At 47.9% G+C, this 18,120-nt stretch overlaps 3 protein-coding genes across 4 annotated transcripts in view; 1 reads left to right on the top strand and 2 right to left on the bottom strand.

Annotated features, from left to right (window-relative positions):
• Positions 1-41: 41 nt before the first annotated feature.
• XBP1 (X-box binding protein 1) lies at positions 42-1,461 on the top strand (the record flags this gene model as incomplete). Its single annotated transcript, XM_048513893.1, has 3 exons — positions 42-182; positions 280-491; positions 527-1,461. Coding segments are annotated over 3 exons (963 nt in total), but the record flags the coding sequence as incomplete, so codon positions are not given.
• Positions 1,462-3,999: 2,538 nt separating this feature from the next.
• Positions 4,000-7,016, bottom strand: CCDC117 (coiled-coil domain containing 117). Its single transcript, XM_048514278.1, has 5 exons — positions 6,771-7,016; positions 6,542-6,592; positions 6,140-6,379; positions 5,652-5,789; positions 4,000-5,315 (listed from the first exon to the last, which is right to left on the bottom strand). Exons 1-5 carry the CDS (start codon positions 6,953-6,955, stop codon positions 5,066-5,068), a joined length of 864 nt encoding a protein of 287 aa, XP_048370235.1. The 5' UTR covers positions 6,956-7,016; the 3' UTR covers positions 4,000-5,065.
• Positions 7,017-7,730: 714 nt separating this feature from the next.
• CHEK2 (checkpoint kinase 2) overlaps positions 7,731-18,120 on the bottom strand; it is a 26,506-nt gene continuing 16,116 nt past the window's right edge. For both annotated transcript variants that reach the window (XM_048514241.1, XM_048514242.1), the window contains 6 exons: positions 15,071-15,157; positions 13,343-13,506; positions 12,657-12,772; positions 11,643-11,728; positions 9,502-9,582; positions 7,731-8,258 (listed from right to left, as the gene is read on the bottom strand). In XM_048514241.1, the coding sequence (XP_048370198.1) occupies positions 8,172-8,258; positions 9,502-9,582; positions 11,643-11,728; positions 12,657-12,772; positions 13,343-13,506; positions 15,071-15,157 (621 nt within the window). In that variant the 3' untranslated portion in view covers positions 7,731-8,171. The remainder of the gene's footprint in view (positions 8,259-9,501; positions 9,583-11,642; positions 11,729-12,656; positions 12,773-13,342; positions 13,507-15,070; positions 15,158-18,120) is intronic.

Genomic DNA, 18,120 nt, shown 5'->3' with positions numbered 1-18,120 from the left:
GGGAGGGGGGCGCCGGGGCCGCCGCTTCTCCCCCCCGCTGACGCCTCTTCTGCCCCCCCTCCCCACTTCCCCGGCAGAACCAGGAGCTGCTGGCCGAGAACCGGGCGCTGCGGGAGCGGACGCGCCGCCTGGCCCAGGAGAACCGGCAGCTGCGCCTGCGCCTCGGCCTCCCCGCCCACCAGGTGAGACCCCGCCCGACTCCCCTCTGCCAGCCTGGCCGGGCGGACCCCGGACCTCCCCCCACCCACCCACCCACCCACCCTTTCTCTCCCCTTGCAGGGCCGGGAGGAGGAGGAGGAGGCGGCGACTGTGGCAACGGCCGGCAGCCGCGTGGAGGTGGAGCTCGGCCTGGGGCCGGCGACCGGGTCCTCTGAGTCTGCAGCACTTAGACTACGTGTTCCTCCGCAGCAGGGACAGGCCCAGGAGTCGCCACGGCCCCGCCCCCGAGCAGCCCCCGCCTGGAGCCTGGCAGCCACGGCCCTGGCTCTCAGGTGAGCAGCGGGGGCGGGGAGGGCGGGCCTGCCAGGCCGGGTGGGCGGGGCTTGATGCTTTCTGCGTTTCCTCTTTTGCAGCCTGATCTCCTCTTGGGCCTTCTGGACTGCCTGGACCCAGACATCTTCCTCCACTTGGGGGGAGGCCCAGAGCCAGCCTCCCTGGAGCAAGGGCCACCGGAAGAGGGGGCAGGACAAGGGGGTTCCCTACCTGCCTCTCCTGCTTCCCCTCTGGGGGCCTTCCCACCCCGCCTGGAAGCCATTAATGAACTGATCCGTTTCGATCACGAGTACACAAAGCCCTTCACCTTGCAGCGGGGGGCGGCGGCAGCAGCAGCAGCAGAGGGGACCAGCCAGGCTGTGGGGGGCAGGGCAGAGCTGGCAGCAGCCTCTTTCTCGTCTGGGCAGGTCTTCCTGGAGCCCTCTCTGTCTGTGAAAGAGGAGCCCGTAGACCTTCTCTTACCTGAGCTGGGCATCTCACACCTGCTCTCCCCGGACCAGAAGCCACTGATGGACGCCTCCAGCGATTCAGGCTACGAAGGCTCTCCTTCCCCCTTCAGCGAGCTGTCTTCTCCCTTGGGCACAGACTATGTGTGGGATGAGGCTTTTGCCAATGAACTCTTTCCTCAGCTCCTCAGTGTCTGAGTGCCCGTGATGCCAAAAATGCAAGGGGCTCTTTTTCCAGAACATTCCTCTTCAAAGTGTTTCAGCAGAACTTAAAAGTATTTGTCCTTTTGTACCTGCCCTGGTTGTTCCCAAGTCAGGTTTTGAGGATTCCCATCTTAACGAATGGAGACTGAATGGGGACTGGGAACCCTGTCACTCAAAGGCCCACGTGCCTGAGTGATTCTTTTCAGTTATGTAAATACACCTGAGGATTTGATTGACATATTTTGTAAAACAAATCTGAAATAGCTTGTTTTTCTGCTGTACGATTATAAGTCTCTGCCATTAAATGCCCTGCCAAATGCTTCTTTTCCCTTTTGTAAAATGGGGCTTGATTATGATGAAGGGCCGGCAGCTTTCTTTAAACTCTTTATCAGCTGTCTTTCTCCCTTGCAGAATTCCAGGCAGCTCACAAAAGTGTTTGTTTACATCATTTATAATAATACTTTTCTCCCTTGAACTCAAAACAGATTACAATCGACAAGGTAGGGCATTCAGTGAGATAGGATCAGAAATGTAAAAACTGAAACAGAATAACTCTTTAACGTGATAAAAAGTATATAGTAGGCATAGGACAAAGTGCTTAACAACTCATCTAAGTAACTCTGAATGATTTAGTTGCCTGCATAAAAGAGCTCTGTTGAATACCTTGGTTTTGTAATTTGGGGGAAGCCCGTGGTGTTAAGAGCCTTCTTTGCCTCCTCAGCCAGGCCCCCCATAAGATGCAGGCCACAACAGAGGAGGTGTGTAAATGAGCAGTTTTTGGTTTTGCCCGTTTGTGGGGTTGTCTTCTGTTGTGGCGGCGCGTAGGGGAAAGAGATGACCTTGCAGGAGGGCTTTGCACGTGATAGCCTTAGAGCTCGTTAACTGATGGGCATGCAGCAGAGACTGCGGAATGGGAGTGTCCCATGTGCTCCATTTCACTCCAAGATAGCTGTGCTGTACTATTACGCACCAACTGGAGTTTCTGGACATATTTTGAGGGGAGACCAGTACAATGTATTATAGTAGCCTAGTCCCGGGGTCAATGTGGTGTGAATCCATATGGCCACAGCAGTTTTATCAAGCTATCAAATGGTCTAGGCTGAAACTTTTTTGGGTTTGGCTAATATAAGAGAAGGTATTTACTGCTCAAAGCACTGTCTGGTACATTTAAACTTTTGAGCAGGTGATGCCGGCAATTTGAAAGATATTAGTGTTATGGGAAGGACGGGAGTGGTGGAGAAAGGGAGCAGGAGGCGCTGACCTGCCAAGAACTAGTGTAACCCTGCACAGATGAGGAAATGAAACCCATCACTACCAGCCATAACTACTATGCGAAGGAACAAGTTAGAGAACCACCAGAAAGATCCATGTTGTCAGAAAGGAGCTATAGGTGACAGTAATTTCATCCTCTTAGCAAACCTGCATAGGTTAATCTTTTAAAGTGACCGGGTCAAGGTCATGCAGGGGGTGGGGAGTGTTAATAAATGCCCTTATGACAGATTTAGCAGTGCAGACCGGGCCAGGTCAGTCTCTGATCAGCTCCCAGCAGCCGCTCTGGCTCCTGCTGGCAGGTGGTGACTAGGCCTGTCCTGTTGCTGGAGTCCAAATCTTTTCAACTGATATAAGACACTTTTGAAGCAAGCCTGTTAAAACACCACAGTTTCTTGTGGCATTAACATAGAGCAAAATTGCTCAGGGACCTCTTGTTCCAGTCACCTGCAAGTCTGGATTAAACAGTGAAGGGTTCTGCTTACACACAATATGAACAGCAATAGCCAGAGCTTTGGCTTCAATGGCTGATGTATCAGTTAATCAGCGACTCTGCTATTCCAGATAGCAGCTCATCATTTCATTTGCTTAACATTAAACTGTCCCATTTGAGGAAAATGTATTTCTTTTGCAAAGTGGCTCTTCTGGCTGAAAAGTCCTCCAAGACTGACACAGCAACAAAACACCCCACCATCTCCTGCCCTAGAACGCGTCCCTGTGCTAGCCAGGCAGGCAGGCAGGAGCTCTGCTAGAGCCAACGGAGCTGCAGTTGCTGAACACGGGGAGGGAGCGTGAACCCACCCTGCCTAAAGGCCACTGCAGCGCATTCATGTTGATTTTTGCGCTCCACTCCTGCAACACCAACACACAGCACTTTAGAAACATTAAAAATATATTGAGAGTGAGGGGGCTTACAAATAATGATTTGGTCCAACACAAGACAGACCAAGAATCAGTTCAGAGGAAAAGAACAACCATCCCATCCGCCTTCCTCACAGAGCACACAAAACGGAATCCAGCTTCTGCTAAAGACTAGGGAAATCGAGCAGTCCTCAGCTCAAGAGCATCTGTTTCAGCAAGGTTTAGAGAAGCTTATGAAATACACAAACATGGGAGAATTTCTTGTGAATTCATTTAGGGTTGCTGGCTTGCCTTGCCGAGAAAGTCGTGTGTCTGCAATTATGCAGTGGCAACACCAGATGCATGAAGGATCTGTCATCCCGTTCCCCTCTGTGCCCCTTCAGCAATATTCATAAAAGAACTTTAGGAAGGTATCCCTCATCAGATGAGTATAGAACTGTCTGGGGACATAGGCATGGCCACTAAATCCCTATTCCTGTTAAGAGAGGCTCTCTGGGGGAGAACAAGAGGCATCTGTTGTTCACTTGCCTTGGGACACCCTTTTTGACAGTTCAGCAGACTTCCAAGGCCCCCTTTCCCAGTGAGCAACTTGGCATCTCCACAGAGATCTTATGCCAGGTCAGGGAGCACACATTGAGACAGACTGCAGCACAAAAAGACCCATTTAAAAGCAAGACCATTGTGCACAGATGAAAATCAAGGTCTGACATGTTATGTGAAAAGCTTATTTCAGATTTATGCAAAGTATTAATGTTTAATCCTATATCAAAATAGAAATGCAGCTTGCATATTAGCCATGGAGGCTCAAAATATGTTGAGAGTAGGATGAAACAAATTAGCAACTGGGAAAACTAAACACAAAGGTAAATGAAGCAAAAGACCCCGACGTCTCAGGAAAGCAACTGAGTGACAGCTCTGATAAAGCCACTGTCCAGATTGCTAACACTGGACAAAGTCAACTCTGTGGCTTTCTGGCACCCAAGGAACTTTGTTTAGACATCCTGATCCAGAATAAAGCAAAAGATCGGCATTTGTGGGTGGCCTTGAATCAGGCATCTTAAACAAATTAAAACAAATGAGCTCTTTTAGATGTTTCAGTGGGGGTGGCTTTAAATCAGCAATCATGTCTAGGTCAGTATAGTAAAAAATCCCCTCCCCCCAACCTGCAGGCAGCTCATCACATGACAAACTGAAGCTGCACTCAGGAAAAACTCTTTTCCAAACATCATACATATATTTACTTATCAAAATCCTAGTGAGAACACTTCCAAGGGGATCGCCAATGAAACCTCCGCCCTCTGGAGAAAAGCAAACAGTTCTGTGGACCAAAAATGAGCCTCAGTCTGTCAAGCCCCTTGCAAACAATGCTTGAAATGTGGCTTTTTGGTTGCTCAGAACAGCACTCAAACGCTGGCCCAGCTGCAGGTTTCAAGAGAAGGCAAGAAGGAAGAAGGAAGTGCACAGAAGGGACCTGTCCCTGGGCAACTTAATTTCACCTTGTAAACTAGCTGGCAGCCCTTCCCTGCGGATCAACACTGACTGACACTCATAGTTCACCAAGCAGCAAAGATTATCTGGGCCATGGCCAATTTCTGAATTTTATCCCCAAACTTGTGAGTTGGACAAGCCGACATTTCTGGCTCTTGTTTTAAAGCGAGCTTGTCTTGGATCTCCTGGCCTTGAAGCCATCGCATACTTCTGACCATCACCCTAAAAATACAGGTCCCTCTTTTCCTATACATCCAAAGAGTGAAGATATATCAGTAAGCTTCCATCTGGCTTCATCCCAGCTGCTACAACTCCATCTCCTCTTCAGAGCAGCCAGTGGGTTCCGCAGCACTATAGAAAGGTGGAGGCAACTCTGTTGGCAGCAGCTCAGAGAACTTTCCTTTCTGGAGGCAGAAAGCAGCTTCGAGGGGGGATGGTTCCGAAGGGCCCTCTTCTGCCATCGGCTTGTAGTTTTTAACAGAAACAGTTTTTGCTTTTTTGGTGAGAAATTCAGGGAGAGGCTTCCAGAGTACTAGCTCCATGGAGGGACGACTCCTGGGTGGAAAGCAGCAGAAACCAAAATATTCACGTGTGGGCAGGGACTCGTTGCTTCCTCAAGTCAACTGCAAGGACTGGCGCTTCAGAGGCAACCTCCTCCCCACATTTACACAGCCCCCTCTGTTTAGTTCTACAGCCCCCTCTGTTTAGCTCTTTAGTTTTACTTCCCAAGCCAGTAGTCAATCCCACTGCCTCAACCCACATGCACAGCAGATCAGCAGGTGATGATTTCAGATCCTGTTCTGCCTACACAGGACCACTCCTCAGTAGCATGAGTCTTACCTCAGCCCCTCCCCAGCTGGCCCCTTTGATCTGTGGGTCACCAAAACTTACATGGACTCTATTATTTTCTTTGTCAGGTCTCCGGCGTAATCCCTCTTCAGCCCTGTCTTAAGTGCATCGGACAGGACAAGGGTGGGCATGTTGCCAAGAGGCACCTCCACCAACCCATCTTCGTCTTCATCAGTTATTCTGCAAGCACATAAAAGAAACAGGCTTATAGCTGTGGCCCTTGCCCAGGGGCCACAAGCACAGTTGCCCAAGGAGCTCTGCTCCAACACAGCAAGTAGAGAAGTTTGAAGCCATTTGGCAGTTTCTCAAGGTGATGTCTGGGAGAAGAAAGAAGTCCCGTGCATGCAGGCAGGCAGGCAGGCATCACAGAACTCCTCGTTCCCGGTGCTCTGTGAGAGCCACATTGAGGGAATCCTGGCAGCAGGTGTTATGTGCTGAGGAAGCTCACAGGACCAAGCAGTCGCCCCTCCCACTCAGACCTCCTGCCAGAGGGAGCTTCGTAGCCTGGGGGGGGGGGGGGGGCAGCTTACCTGGCCTCGATCTCCTGGAGCTTCCTGCGAGCAGCCTCACACTGCTGGTCTCCCACCGCCTGCTCCATCTCTTCGCAGGGGACTTCGGTCGGGCCGGGGGTGCCAGGGAGGCTGCTGAGGCACAGGTGAGGAGGGTCTCCCCTGCCTGCCGGCTGGGCCGCACGCGGCATCCACTGCTCGCTGGCGGGAGCCCCCCCGAGCCCCGCGCCTTCCGTCAGCCGCTTCTTGCTGGCAGGACAGCTGGGAACCAACCGCCGAACTGTCCTCAGGCCGACCCGGGGCCCTCCCGGTCCCGCCCGGCCAAGCAGCGCCCCTGCAAGGTCTGCAGAGCAGAGCCCCGTCGGGAAGGAGCCCCGCCCCCGCCCCCGCCCCCGCCCCCGCCCCCACCGCAGCAGCACTTACCCCGTGGGCTCCGCGTCCATCTTGTGCTTCCTCCTGCAGCAGAGGGAGGGGCTGTGGGGAGAGGGGGGCGACACCGGAGAGGACAGACTGAGCGGCGGGGGAGGGGGCTGCCGGGAAAAGCGCCCCCTCCCTCCCTCCCTCCCCCCCCCAGGCCGGCCGGCCAGCCCAGGACCCGCGGGGCCCCCCCCCCCCCGCCCGCCCTCCCGCCCTCCCTCCCTCCGGCACTCACCGGGCTCCGTCCTCCCCCGCGGCCGCCCCCGGGCCCAGCCCGCCGAGAGTGCGCGGCGCGGCTCCCCATCGCGCAGCCCCGGGACCAGGCCGCCCGCGCCCCGAGGCCCCCTCCAGGCCCGCCCGCAAGGCGCAGCCCCGCCCCGGCGCCCCCCGCCCCGCCCAGCCCCGGTCCAGCGCCGCCATGGCCGGGCCCAGCCCAGCCCGTCGGGAGCGGGAGAGGCGCGGGCGCCCTCGGGGCCGCGCCGCTCGGAGCAGGAGGCGGCGCCGGAGGCCAGGGACGATGGGAAATGTAGTCCCGCCGCTCCCCGCCCTCGACTTCCGGCAGGCTCCAGCCACAGCGCCCCCTGCCGCCCCGCCGGGGCACTGCGGGGCGGGGCGTCGGCTCTGGCCCCTCCCCCTCCTCAGCGGGGCTCTGGGCTGCCACGTGGCTGGCCGGCCGGCCTCTCCCGCTCCCGGGGCCCGCAAGCACAGCGCGGCTAGCAGTGAACGAGCACGCGGAAGAACCGGGCAGCGGGCCCGGAGCCCCCAGACCCCCCCTCCGCCCCTCTCTAAGGCCACAGGCAAGCTCTCCCCCGCCCGCCCGCCCGCCCCTGAGAAGAAGACTGGCACCCTGCCGGGCTGCGCGCCCCCCCCCGCCCCAACACCTGCCAGCAGCCTGATGTCAAGGCCACTATCCCTTCCACTCCCTTTCTTTTTTCCTCGCTTCTTCCTCCTCCTCTTCACCAGCACCCACCGAGGTCTTTTCAGAAGCACCTCATCAGTTCAGTGGAAAAAAGCCTCCTGATGCTTGATCAGACAAGGACCCTAGCAGATAAAATTCAACACCCCCACCCCACCCCCAGCCATACCTTTCCGGGCTGGCAAAAGACCTGATGGTGAACACATTTCATTTACAATTCACTCCAATTAAGAAGAGTTCACAGTGAGAAAAAGAAAATCAGCAAATGCATTTGAAAGCTTGTAGTTTGTACTAATTTATTTGTCTCTCAGAGAAATTGTATAACGGGGAGATCAATAATGATAGTTTCTAGGGATCCCCTAAAAACAATTCATAGGCATTGCCTTGGGAGCCTGTATCAGTGCACACAAAAAAGAAAAGGGCGTTGGAGGGCAGGGTATCCCTCAAGATAGGAACCTTGTTTAAAATGGGGCAGGAGGTTTATACTTGAACATCTGGATGCTGTGCAGATATGGTACCCAAACCACAGAAGAACTCAAAGAACATTTGCAAGAGCTACGGAAGGAGGCAAATTCCCAAGTGGAAAGCTGAGAAGAATTTCCCCCAGTTCACCAACTCTCTCCATTTTTAGGAAGCAATTTTTGATTTGGCAGTCATCGATGTGTCAATTCCAATTCTACAGAAAATCTACAGCAGCCATTAAAGAAGTCGCTCCGCTTTTCATCTTGGAGTCTGAGTGGCCCGTTTAGGAATTGGCAGTTCCTCCTTGTCTTCCTTCTCATGGCACCGTTTTCTGCTTGTGGATGGCTGGAAAAGAAAGGGAGAATGAAATCTTTCTCCTTTTACCTTCTGTAGCAAGCAAAATGCATCACCAGCAGCAGCACTCAGGAGCACACAATATCACACATCCATCATTTACATGAAATACTTTCAACCCTCATCATCCTACGAGATGCCAGGCCACTGTTTGTTCCCGGTCTGTTTTGTGCCCTCGAAAAGCCACTCTTCACTATCGGTGCTCCACAAAGAAAGCTCTCCAGCCCCACCTGAACAAGCCACATTCAGATTCAGGTCAACAAGGGCAGGACCAGGACAGGACGTAGAAGCTTCCAGCTGAAGCCGTTTGTCCAAAATCCCCCATGATTGTCACTGCTTTTCAAACTCAATTCCAACATGTTCACAAATTACCGTGAATGTGCATACAGTCCATGTACAATGAAAAGGTTTGCTGGCTTCAAGCTGTACAGGACTTTAAAATTCAGCACTGTGCATTAGGCCCAGAAACACCGGAAGCCAGACGGAGCAAGGCAACAGAGATGTGGTCCCTGTGACCCACTCCGGTCCACACTGGCTGTGGTATTCTGTGCCATCTGTAGCTTCTGGACTGTCTTCAAGGGCAGTCCTATGAACAGAATATTGCAAAAAAAAAATCTAGCTGTTACCAAGGCATGCCCCACACTGGCAAGATCTCTCCTGCCCAGGAAGGGCTGCTGCTGGCTCACTAGATGAAGCTGCTGAAAGGCACCACTGGTCATTTGCTTCTCTGAACAAGAGGCCAGGGTCCAGCAGCACCCCCAGGCTGCGAACCTAACCCTAACCCTGTCCAGAACCGAAGAGGCGGACTTTGGAAAATGTTGTTCAGTTTGTCAGTGAAACGCATGTCCTTAGAGCCTAAGATTATTATTTATTAGGATATTTGAAAGGTTATGTGGATCTCCCAGATACAGAGATCGTCTTAAGCTTGTTTACCGCTGCTAAAATGATTACAGCAACATATTGAAACACACACACACACACCATAAATCAGTGGTGTGTTACCTTGCCAAAAAGACTAACATTTTATCAAACAACTAAAAAGAAAACATTTAGATAAGTTTATAAATTTAATAAAACACTAGTTGTTTATTTTGTTCTGAAATGAGAAAGTACCGGTAAGTGGTAAGGTCTCTGTTCACTTTGTAGATAAATTTGTTTGTAATTCTACCCCTCTGCCATATTAGCCTTTTTTGTATATAAATATTAGAAAAGATTTTTTTAAAAAAATATCTACCAAAGTTGCAGCTTCAAGTGTAAGTTCTGAGTCATTCATTTGTGTCAGCAGCTGTTGAAACTGGTGCTTCACATCTTTATCCTATGAAGAGTAATAATTAAAACACATTCAGAGTCCTATGGCTCACAAAGCAACACATATATAATCCAAAATAATGCAATGCTTCTATGCTTACAATGCAAGAACAGACCTAAGGTCCTCTATGCAGTAAGATACACTCACACTCTGGAAGCATCAGCGAGTAACATGGAAAGAAGGAAGCAGCCAAGGACCAAGAAACTGCGCAGGGAGGCAGACAGGCCCTGGCAGGTCTCACAAACAGACTCCCGATGCTTGATCAGAAGCCTTTACTGAACGCAGCAAGCACCCGGGGCTTTTGCAAAGCCAGTTCTGCTGGGCTATGGAAATACAGTCACATTTAGCCCCTTAGAATTCCCACCATAAAACCCCCTCCCTGTTTCCCATGGGATGTGAGAACAACACAACAGAAAGAAAGGACAGTGGAGTGATCGTGTCCAGCCACCTGCTACCCCCACCCCCCTTTGCTGGGAAGGCGCCAGGGTCGGCTCTAGTTTAGCTACTGTTCCAAGCATCAAAGGAAAATGAAAGCACAGAAAAGATCCCTTAACACAGTGTTTCCAAACCTTTTCGAGGTCAGGGTACCTTTGACCTCACTCTTCATATCTCACGGTACCCCTGCCGCCACCCTCCACCTTCCCCTCCCATTGCCCCTGCTTGCCACATCCCCCACCTTCCCCTCCCAGGGTGAAGGGAAGCACAGGGGCGGGGATGGCTGCTGACCTTGTGGCTCCATGTCCTTGCTGGCGCCAGTGGGAGACACCACAAAAATTAGGGGGGGGGGGGGCGGTAGTGTTGCCACGGTACCCTTGGGACATGCTCACAGCACCCAGGGTACCACGGAACCCTGGTTGAGAATGGCTGCCTTAACATATCAGAGGCAAAGACAGCTTCCTCTTCCCCTCAGGCCGGTGGGAGTCCTTGCACCGAGTCTCAGTCACTGATGTCAGGCTCCATTCTGACAGGCCTTGGCATGGGTGCATGGGCCATCTGCGAGGAGCAGAGAGCTGGACTAGATGGACTCTGGTCTGACCCAGCAGGCTCCTTCTTATGTTCTTCTCCTTATCTAAACATCTGCAATTAAGCAGTTTCACGAGAGCAGGAACAAGCCCTCTAGAGAGCCACTGCTAGCCCAGAGTCAATGATATGAGCTGGGTGAAGCAATGGTCTAATCAGTGATCTATTTGTGAAAGGGAGCAGTGCTCAGTGGGAGGAGCACCTGCTTTGCGTGCAGAAGGGCCCCTGCTCTGTCCTAGCGCTTCTAGTAAGAAGGTGTTGGGAAAGACTGGAGACCGTGGAGAACAGTTATCAGTCAGCATGGAAAGTGTGGAGTCAAGCGGGCCACTGCTCTGACTAGGTAAGGTAACCTCAAATGCTCCCATGGAGAAGGAAAGACAAGCTAGGAGTGGAGAAATGAACAGGAGGGTATAAAAGACAGACAACAACGAAAAGCTTAAGTGGAAATGCAACACTTCAAAAGCAGGGCCAGCCCCGCTAGGAAAGAGGCAGGGTAGCCATCCTCAGAAGCAGATTTTGAGGTTCTGTGATCATTTTTGTTAATTTTGTTAAACACTGGGGGGGGGGAGTATATTTTTCATTTTCTGCCTCGGGGTTGGGGTTCTCTTAGGCAGGCAAGCAAACAATACTGGGGTTTCCAGCAGAAGCAAAAATGGGAGATCCACACCACTCGCCCCCTTGTTGAAAGCCCCAGGTCAGTTCAGCAGAACCAAAATTCTGCCTTCACCTCCATCCATAAATGACCAACTTCGGCTACGAATCCTTTCACCAAGACAGGAGAGAGGCAGCATCTATCAGTAACATGAATGACACTGCCTGCCCTCCTGTGTGAAGAGACCATAGCCAATGCTGTGTAAGCCCTACGTTCCATTGCTAGAGGACACTTCCCTACACCACGTTACAATCCTTTCTGAACTCAAGAAACATCTTCTTCCCATTTAAATCTCCAACGAAGTGCCTCAGTCTCATCCAGTCACTCCAAGGTTTCCTTACAAGAAGCTCCCTTCAGTCACAGTGCAGAGGTAGCTGTGTGCAGGAGCAGGTACCTGAAGCCAGGGGTGCTCCAAGGCTTGTTCTATTTTGAATCGTTTGTCAACATCCACCGTTAACAACTTCTGCACAAGGTCAAAGGCTGAAATGAAGCACAAGGTGGGTTCAGTGTCTCACTGGTGTGTTGAAAAGCCACGCTGTCCCTGTAGGACATTTCGAGCGGCATAAGAACAAACCAATTGTAGAGCGTTGTCCTCCCTGATTGTAACTATTATTGTATTTTGAAAAACCCTGACCTGCCTTTAACAGCCGTGGAAGCTCTAATCTATGCTTTCAGTTGGTTAATTCATTCAGGAATATGGCTAGCTGTTATACGGCACAGATTACATTGTCATACGCCGTTCTAACTTATGTTTATATATATTACTCCAATGGGAGAATGAAAACAATTTTTCCAAAACATTTGGTTACTGTTTGTAAAATTATAAATTTATTTTGGTTACTTAAAAGTAAATTGGGAGAACTAATTTTTTGAAGTCTTCATTGTAGCCTGTTGGTACAAGTTTTCTTCATTTTCACTTTGGTGTGTACCTTCCCCTCTTGCTTAGCATGGAGGTCCCTGTGGAACCAGGCAGCAGCCACAAGTACTCAGTGGCACCCAAGAACATCTACTGCCACAGGGCCAACCAATGTTTTGTTAACATTCATAGCCTGCTCCATGCCCGGGTGTCAAAGCAGGTGACAATTTAACATAGGAACAGCCTGCCACTGAAACTGTTCAGGTCATGACACACAGGGACCAGGAAATTTCCCTACATCTACAAGGGAAGTCCCACTAGCACGGGAAAGCATTTGCTGCTAGAGACCCTGCATGCAGACATTACCGCCACTGGAATGTAGCTTAATACAGAACAGCCACCAGCAATTTTCATATTTGTCAAGTCATGATCAGGTTCACTTTTACATGGACTATCAAATATTACAGTTATATTTACATGCAAAACTAGTCCTATTGAATAATCTTAACAAAAAGCCTTCTCATTTATCCCCACAGAAGCACAACACCATACCTTCTTTTGATATGTGTTTCCACTTCTCTGGACAATAGATGAATTCACCCTGGGTGATCTGTTCTCTCAAAGGTGGCTGAGAATTTTGATCAGAAAAAGGTGGATAACCAGAGAGGCTGCTCAACAAAGACAAGTAGAAAAACAGGTTACGCAAGTAAAAGCCTGGGCACTTCGCCCCAAAAATCTCATATTTTTGCACTACACTGGATAGCCAATGAGACAAGATATCTGAGAGCCTCCCAGGTTCCATGCCCACTCTGAGCCACAATGATTCCATAGGGTTGCTCTGTCACGAATGCACCAGGTACACCCTATGAATGTTTATTTATAGGTAAAGAGAAATAGCTCGGATGGGATCCAATAAACAGGAGCTCAAACCAAATCAGACGGAGGAGTTGGTTGGTGGACCAGGCAACAAGAACTCAGCCTGTTCTGGCTGAAGGGCAGGAGGGCTGTGGAGGCCCAGCACGTGGGCGGAGGCACAGGTCGGAAGAAGAAAAGAGCTTGGATTTATACCCCTCTTTTCTCCACCGCAAGGAGTCTCAAAGCAGCTTGCCTTAGTTCCCTGGCAAAAGGACAGGGTACAAGCACAAAAGGGGGAAAATATTGTTCGTTCCAGACTTGTTCGTTCACCCAAAAGCCTGATCAAAACTGCAGTAGGGAACAACCAGCAATGCAGCTCTTACCACATAAAGAGGATCACTCCTAGGCTCCAACAATCCACAGATTTTCCATAGCCAGCTGTCCCAGCAGAATTTAAAACTTCAGGAGCAAGATAATTGGGGGTCCCACATAAGGTCTGCATGAGCGACGTTTCCCCAAGAATTTTGGATTGTCCAAAATCTGTAATCTTGAATGAAGGAAATTGAGAACAACAGATTAAAAAGTCAGATGTTGTCACCACACATTATGGAAGCTTCTCTGCACAAGAAACCTTTTCACTCCCATGTCACGATGCCCAAGAATAAGAAGAGTTTGGATTCATGCCCCTTTTTTCTCTCTAGGAAGGAGTCCCAAAGCGGCTTACAAACTCCTTCCCTTCTCCTCCCCACGATACCCCATGAGGTAGGTGGGGTTGAGAGAGTTCTGAGAGAACTGACTAGCCCAAGGTCACCCAGCAAGCAGGCTTCATGTGTAGGAACAGGGAATCAACTCCAGTTCAGCAGACAAGAGTCCACCACTCATGCAAACAAAAAAAAAAAAAAAAAAAAAAAAAAAAAAAAAAAAAAAAAAAAAAAAAAAAAAAAAAAAAAAAAAAAAAAAAAAAAAAAAAAAAAAAAAAAAAAAAAATAAAAAAAAAAAAAAAAAAAAAACAAAAAAATAGAAAAAAAAAAAAAAAGAGAAAAAAAAAAAAGGAGGGAAAAAAAAAAAAAAAAAAAAAAAAAAAAAAAAAAAAAAAAAAAAAAGCAAACCATAAAAAAAAAAAAAAACAAAAAAAAAAAAAAAAAAAAAAAAAAAAAAAAAAAAAAAAAAAAAAAAAAAAAAAAAAAAAAAAAAAAAAAAAAAAAAAAAAAAACAAAAAAAAAAAAAAAAAAAAAAAAAAAAAAAAAAAAACAAAAAAAAAAAAAAATTCAACCCAGTTCTCCAGATTAGAATCCACCATTCTTAACCACTATACCACGCTGACTCTTCTAAATAAACCAGCTTTGAACTAAATACAATGCCTAATTTACACAGCAAACTCAGTGACATCTGCATGACTGGGGTGAATGAGAAATGCATTCTCAAAAAAGAATGTCCACACACGCTGCTCCTCCACATACGTTATGCTGCCTATAAGAATGCTTCCTCACATACTGCCAGTCCCCCGGCCAAGACGCTCTTCCCAATCTTTGCTCTGTGCCCATCTACAGACAATGACTGTTCTGTTGCTAGTATTTTAGGTTCCTGCCTATTTTTAGGAGCTGCTTGAAGTCCCACTGATCAATAGAAAGTTAGCTATAAATAAAAAAATAAGGTTTACGGTTTGCATTGTCCTGACCTAGATAGCCCCAGGTGCCAGGCAGGTCTGCCCTGATTAATATCAGGAAACAACAGGGTCACGACACACAGGCAGGCAATGGCAAACCACCTCCCAAACCCTACTGGGTTGCCATCAGTCAGCTCTGACTTGATGGCACCAAAAAATGGCTAGTCTCATTCACAATTTCTTACGTTATGTTTTCAAGATGTTAAAGTATTGCACCAAGTGAGCCACCTCAAACAGGTCTCTGGAAAGGCATTTACATTTCCCACATAAGTAAGATCTAGAATGATCACAAAATTTCTTATGAAAAAAAACCCAACCTTAAAAATTTCATGACCTATTAAAACAAGAGCAACCCTCGGAAAGCAGCTAACATCTATAGTCAAACTCTCTTTAAGCAAATACATCTGGAGCAAAACTAATTGGGGGGTGGGGGTTCCCCACATACCTTTACAAGACAGTTTTCCTTTAGAGATGATAGAAGCACATTCTCCAGCTTCAAATCCCGATGAATAATGCCGTGGTCATGAAGGTACTTGGCAGAATGTCAAAAAGAAACATTACTATGCAATGATCGGATTGTGGATCTCAGACTTTTGCATAGGCAATCAAACATTATTTAAAATGTTTACAGAACCCTGTATCACCTAGCTAAGCCTAACTCCGATTTTAACAACCACTCTAATGTTTTATGCGTATGCCATATTTTAATTATTCCCCTCAGACAACTTTATAACAATCCGTTACACTAATTCTAAACTGCAAGGAGCATCCACAGAACCAATCATGAAAGCTACTTCATCAGCATGCCAATAATTACGCGCACACAATAATAATCGCCCATTCTGTTGGGCTTGACAAATGCCAGGCAGCAGAGGGTGACGAAAAATATCCCAGCAGCACCTGGGATATTTCCAGCAATTATTCACATTGCGTCACTTCTCAACTGAAGTACAAAGGGCTTGGATTCGCCAGTTTTTCCACTGCCACAAAAGGGAGGAAACAGCCCCTGCCTTTCCACTCTGAAAACCAAAAAAATTCTGTTCGGGCTCCTAAGAACCACATGGAGTCCGTAACGAGGGGAATTGGCAGACACTGAATGAAAAGCCTTACGGGACCCCACCCAACATGCATCATTTCACAGTGGAATGTGTTTTGTTATATCCATGTGCATGAAGTTCTTGTTATTGCTTGTTTATCTGTAAACTTAACTGTATGATCTTTAACGCTAAAATCTGTCAACAGCTCTTTTATGGTATCCCACTCTGGATTCAAGCATGGAACATCGAAACTGAGCTAATTCAACCTAGGATCCTATACAGAATTTTTGGAATCCCCCATTCTGTGCCTGATATGCTGTCTTGTGCTTAGAAGCAGGCCAACATTTGATGGAAACTAGAGTTTGGTGTCTCACCTTCAAGTTTGGGCTGCAAATTTGCTATAACAACAAGGATTCTAGCTTTACTTCTCATGCTGTCACCCTCCTTCATTCAACAGGCTGATGGGCTCATTTGAATGCGAAACTACAAGATTGGAATTTGCCACTGGACTCCTTACTTATGCTAACTGCTAATGAGATATTTTGTAAAGTAAAACAGACTTTTTGAGCAGAAATCACAGAGACTGATGGTCCAAGCGAATGAAGATTGCTTCCCTATCCATCTGGGCATCCTGCCTCTGTTTACCATCACAGCCAGCTATCTTCATCTTTTAATTGATCCCAAACTGTGATGAGCTGTTACTCTGGCTAGATGCAACATGCTTCCTTCCACCAGAAGATTCAGCAATGAAAATCATATTGCAGCCACTGATAGAACTTGCAGCTGCACCCTTGGACTGGAGGAAACCGTTCACCACGTCCTTCACCACTGCCCTTTTTACAACTCTGCGCAGAAAAACTTACTTGAACCCCTTTTGTCTGGCCTAGACAGCATTGTGGACGCTGCCAGAACCTACGGCCAGATTTCTGTGTGTGGTTGTGTGTCACCACACATTCCCAATTTTTCGCTAAACAAAACTTTTAATCCTTTCTTTTTTTAATAGATTGCTTTATTTAATTATTTAATTATCTTAATTTTGTATATTCTTCAAGCCTACTGCATATTATACTTTTAAATGCTATTAAAGGTTTCAATTCAATTCAGCTTGACTTTATGTCAATCAGTGGAGGTGGATGAGTTTATTTCTTGACCAGTTGCTTTCTACGTTGGCTCAAGTGTTTAATTACATTTAAGCTTCTTAAAGCAATAATAGAAGGATGAGGGATCATGAAGAACTTTGGATAGGGTTGGAAGTCAGGTTTTTGCTGTGGTGATGACAACCAGAGTTACTTCTATATTCATTTATACTGTACGAGCAACTGCAAAGCAATTAAGATTGGATTTTCTGGTAGAAATAATTAGAAAACATGAACATTAAAATTAAAAAAACCAGGATGGAGTCAAGATGGCGACGGGACGGCTGCTTTGACTCTCTCTCCGCTGCAAGCTAAGTTTATTTGATTCTCTTATCTCTCCTTTTGGCTCACTTCCCTGGCTCCCATCTGTTCTAACTGCTACAACCTGCAACTAGATGCCACTTTCAACTTGCTCTAAATTACTGAAAGTAGGCTGCCTTGAGTTGTGTTTTAGAGTTGGTGGCCAAGACTCTTTCCTCCTGTTTCCTCTCTGCTTGTGGGAGACCGCACTGACTGCTGCAATTACAACTACTGCAATAGCAATGGGGAAGAAAAGACCCCTTTCCTCGCCTTAATCAAACAACCTAGAAGCAAAACAAACAAAACCAGAATTGGACTATTTTATTAAAACACAGGGACTGGACTCCTCTGTGAAGATTCGGTACAATCAAACAGATTTTGCAGCCTTTGAGCAAGCTTTACCTGGATGCTGCGGTCCCTTTTAAAACAAACAATAATCCTATCTCTTCCGGCAGAGCCAACAACTGGGATGATGAGCAACTGAGCCCTTGAGCTTGTAACAACACAACCTGATAATGGAGCCTTTGAGCTCCAAAGAAGCTAAGTGTGATAGAGTGAGAATAATTATATTTAACAGAGTCGAGACTCCTTACCTGATCCGCATGAGAGTCTGAGTGCGTTAGCACTGAACTCCTATCTAAGGAAGCAATTTTAATATCTAAATCCTTTGAGCTGCTGCTTCTAGCCAAATTCAGCAATATTGGCTCCTAAGCTAGATGTATTGGAAAAATAAATGCTTCTTTCCAAGGATTTTAAGTTGCCCAAATGTCCCGAAAGTGGACCAGAGTCTGAACTCTACATCACTGTGGACAAGGGCTGGAATCTTAATGGATCCTATTAACATCAAGCCAAGACTGCCCCCCCATTGCCACCATGGATCAAAGGAAACAAAGCCCGAAAACATCTGTCTTGTTAAAGGAATCAAATTGTAATATCAATACCAGAGGCAGGAACAAAAGTAGAACCTTAATAGATGAGTCCAGTTTGTGTAATAAGAAATTCCCCTGAGCCAACTACTAGAT

This window comes from Sphaerodactylus townsendi, linkage group LG13 (genome assembly GCF_021028975.2).
Source record: "Sphaerodactylus townsendi isolate TG3544 linkage group LG13, MPM_Stown_v2.3, whole genome shotgun sequence".
NCBI classification, from domain to species: Eukaryota; Metazoa; Chordata; class Lepidosauria; order Squamata; family Sphaerodactylidae; genus Sphaerodactylus; species Sphaerodactylus townsendi.
The sequence above is the reverse complement of the archived record's forward strand: the minus strand, read 5'-3'. Positions and strand labels throughout refer to the sequence as shown.

Bases quoted from the DNA above. Each gene is read 5' to 3' on its own strand.
- CCDC117 (XM_048514278.1), bottom strand. From the start codon at position 6,955: ATGGCGGCGCTGGACCGGGGCTGGGCGGGGCGGGGGGCGCCGGGGCGG. The intron at 6,380-6,541 runs GTAAGTGCTGCT...GTTGGTTCCCAG, and splicing joins ATGGACGCGGAGCCCACGGG to CTGTCCTGCCAGCAAGAAGC. The intron at 5,316-5,651 runs GTAAGTTTTGGT...CTTTCCACCCAG, and splicing joins AAGAAAATAATAGAGTCCAT to GAGTCGTCCCTCCATGGAGC.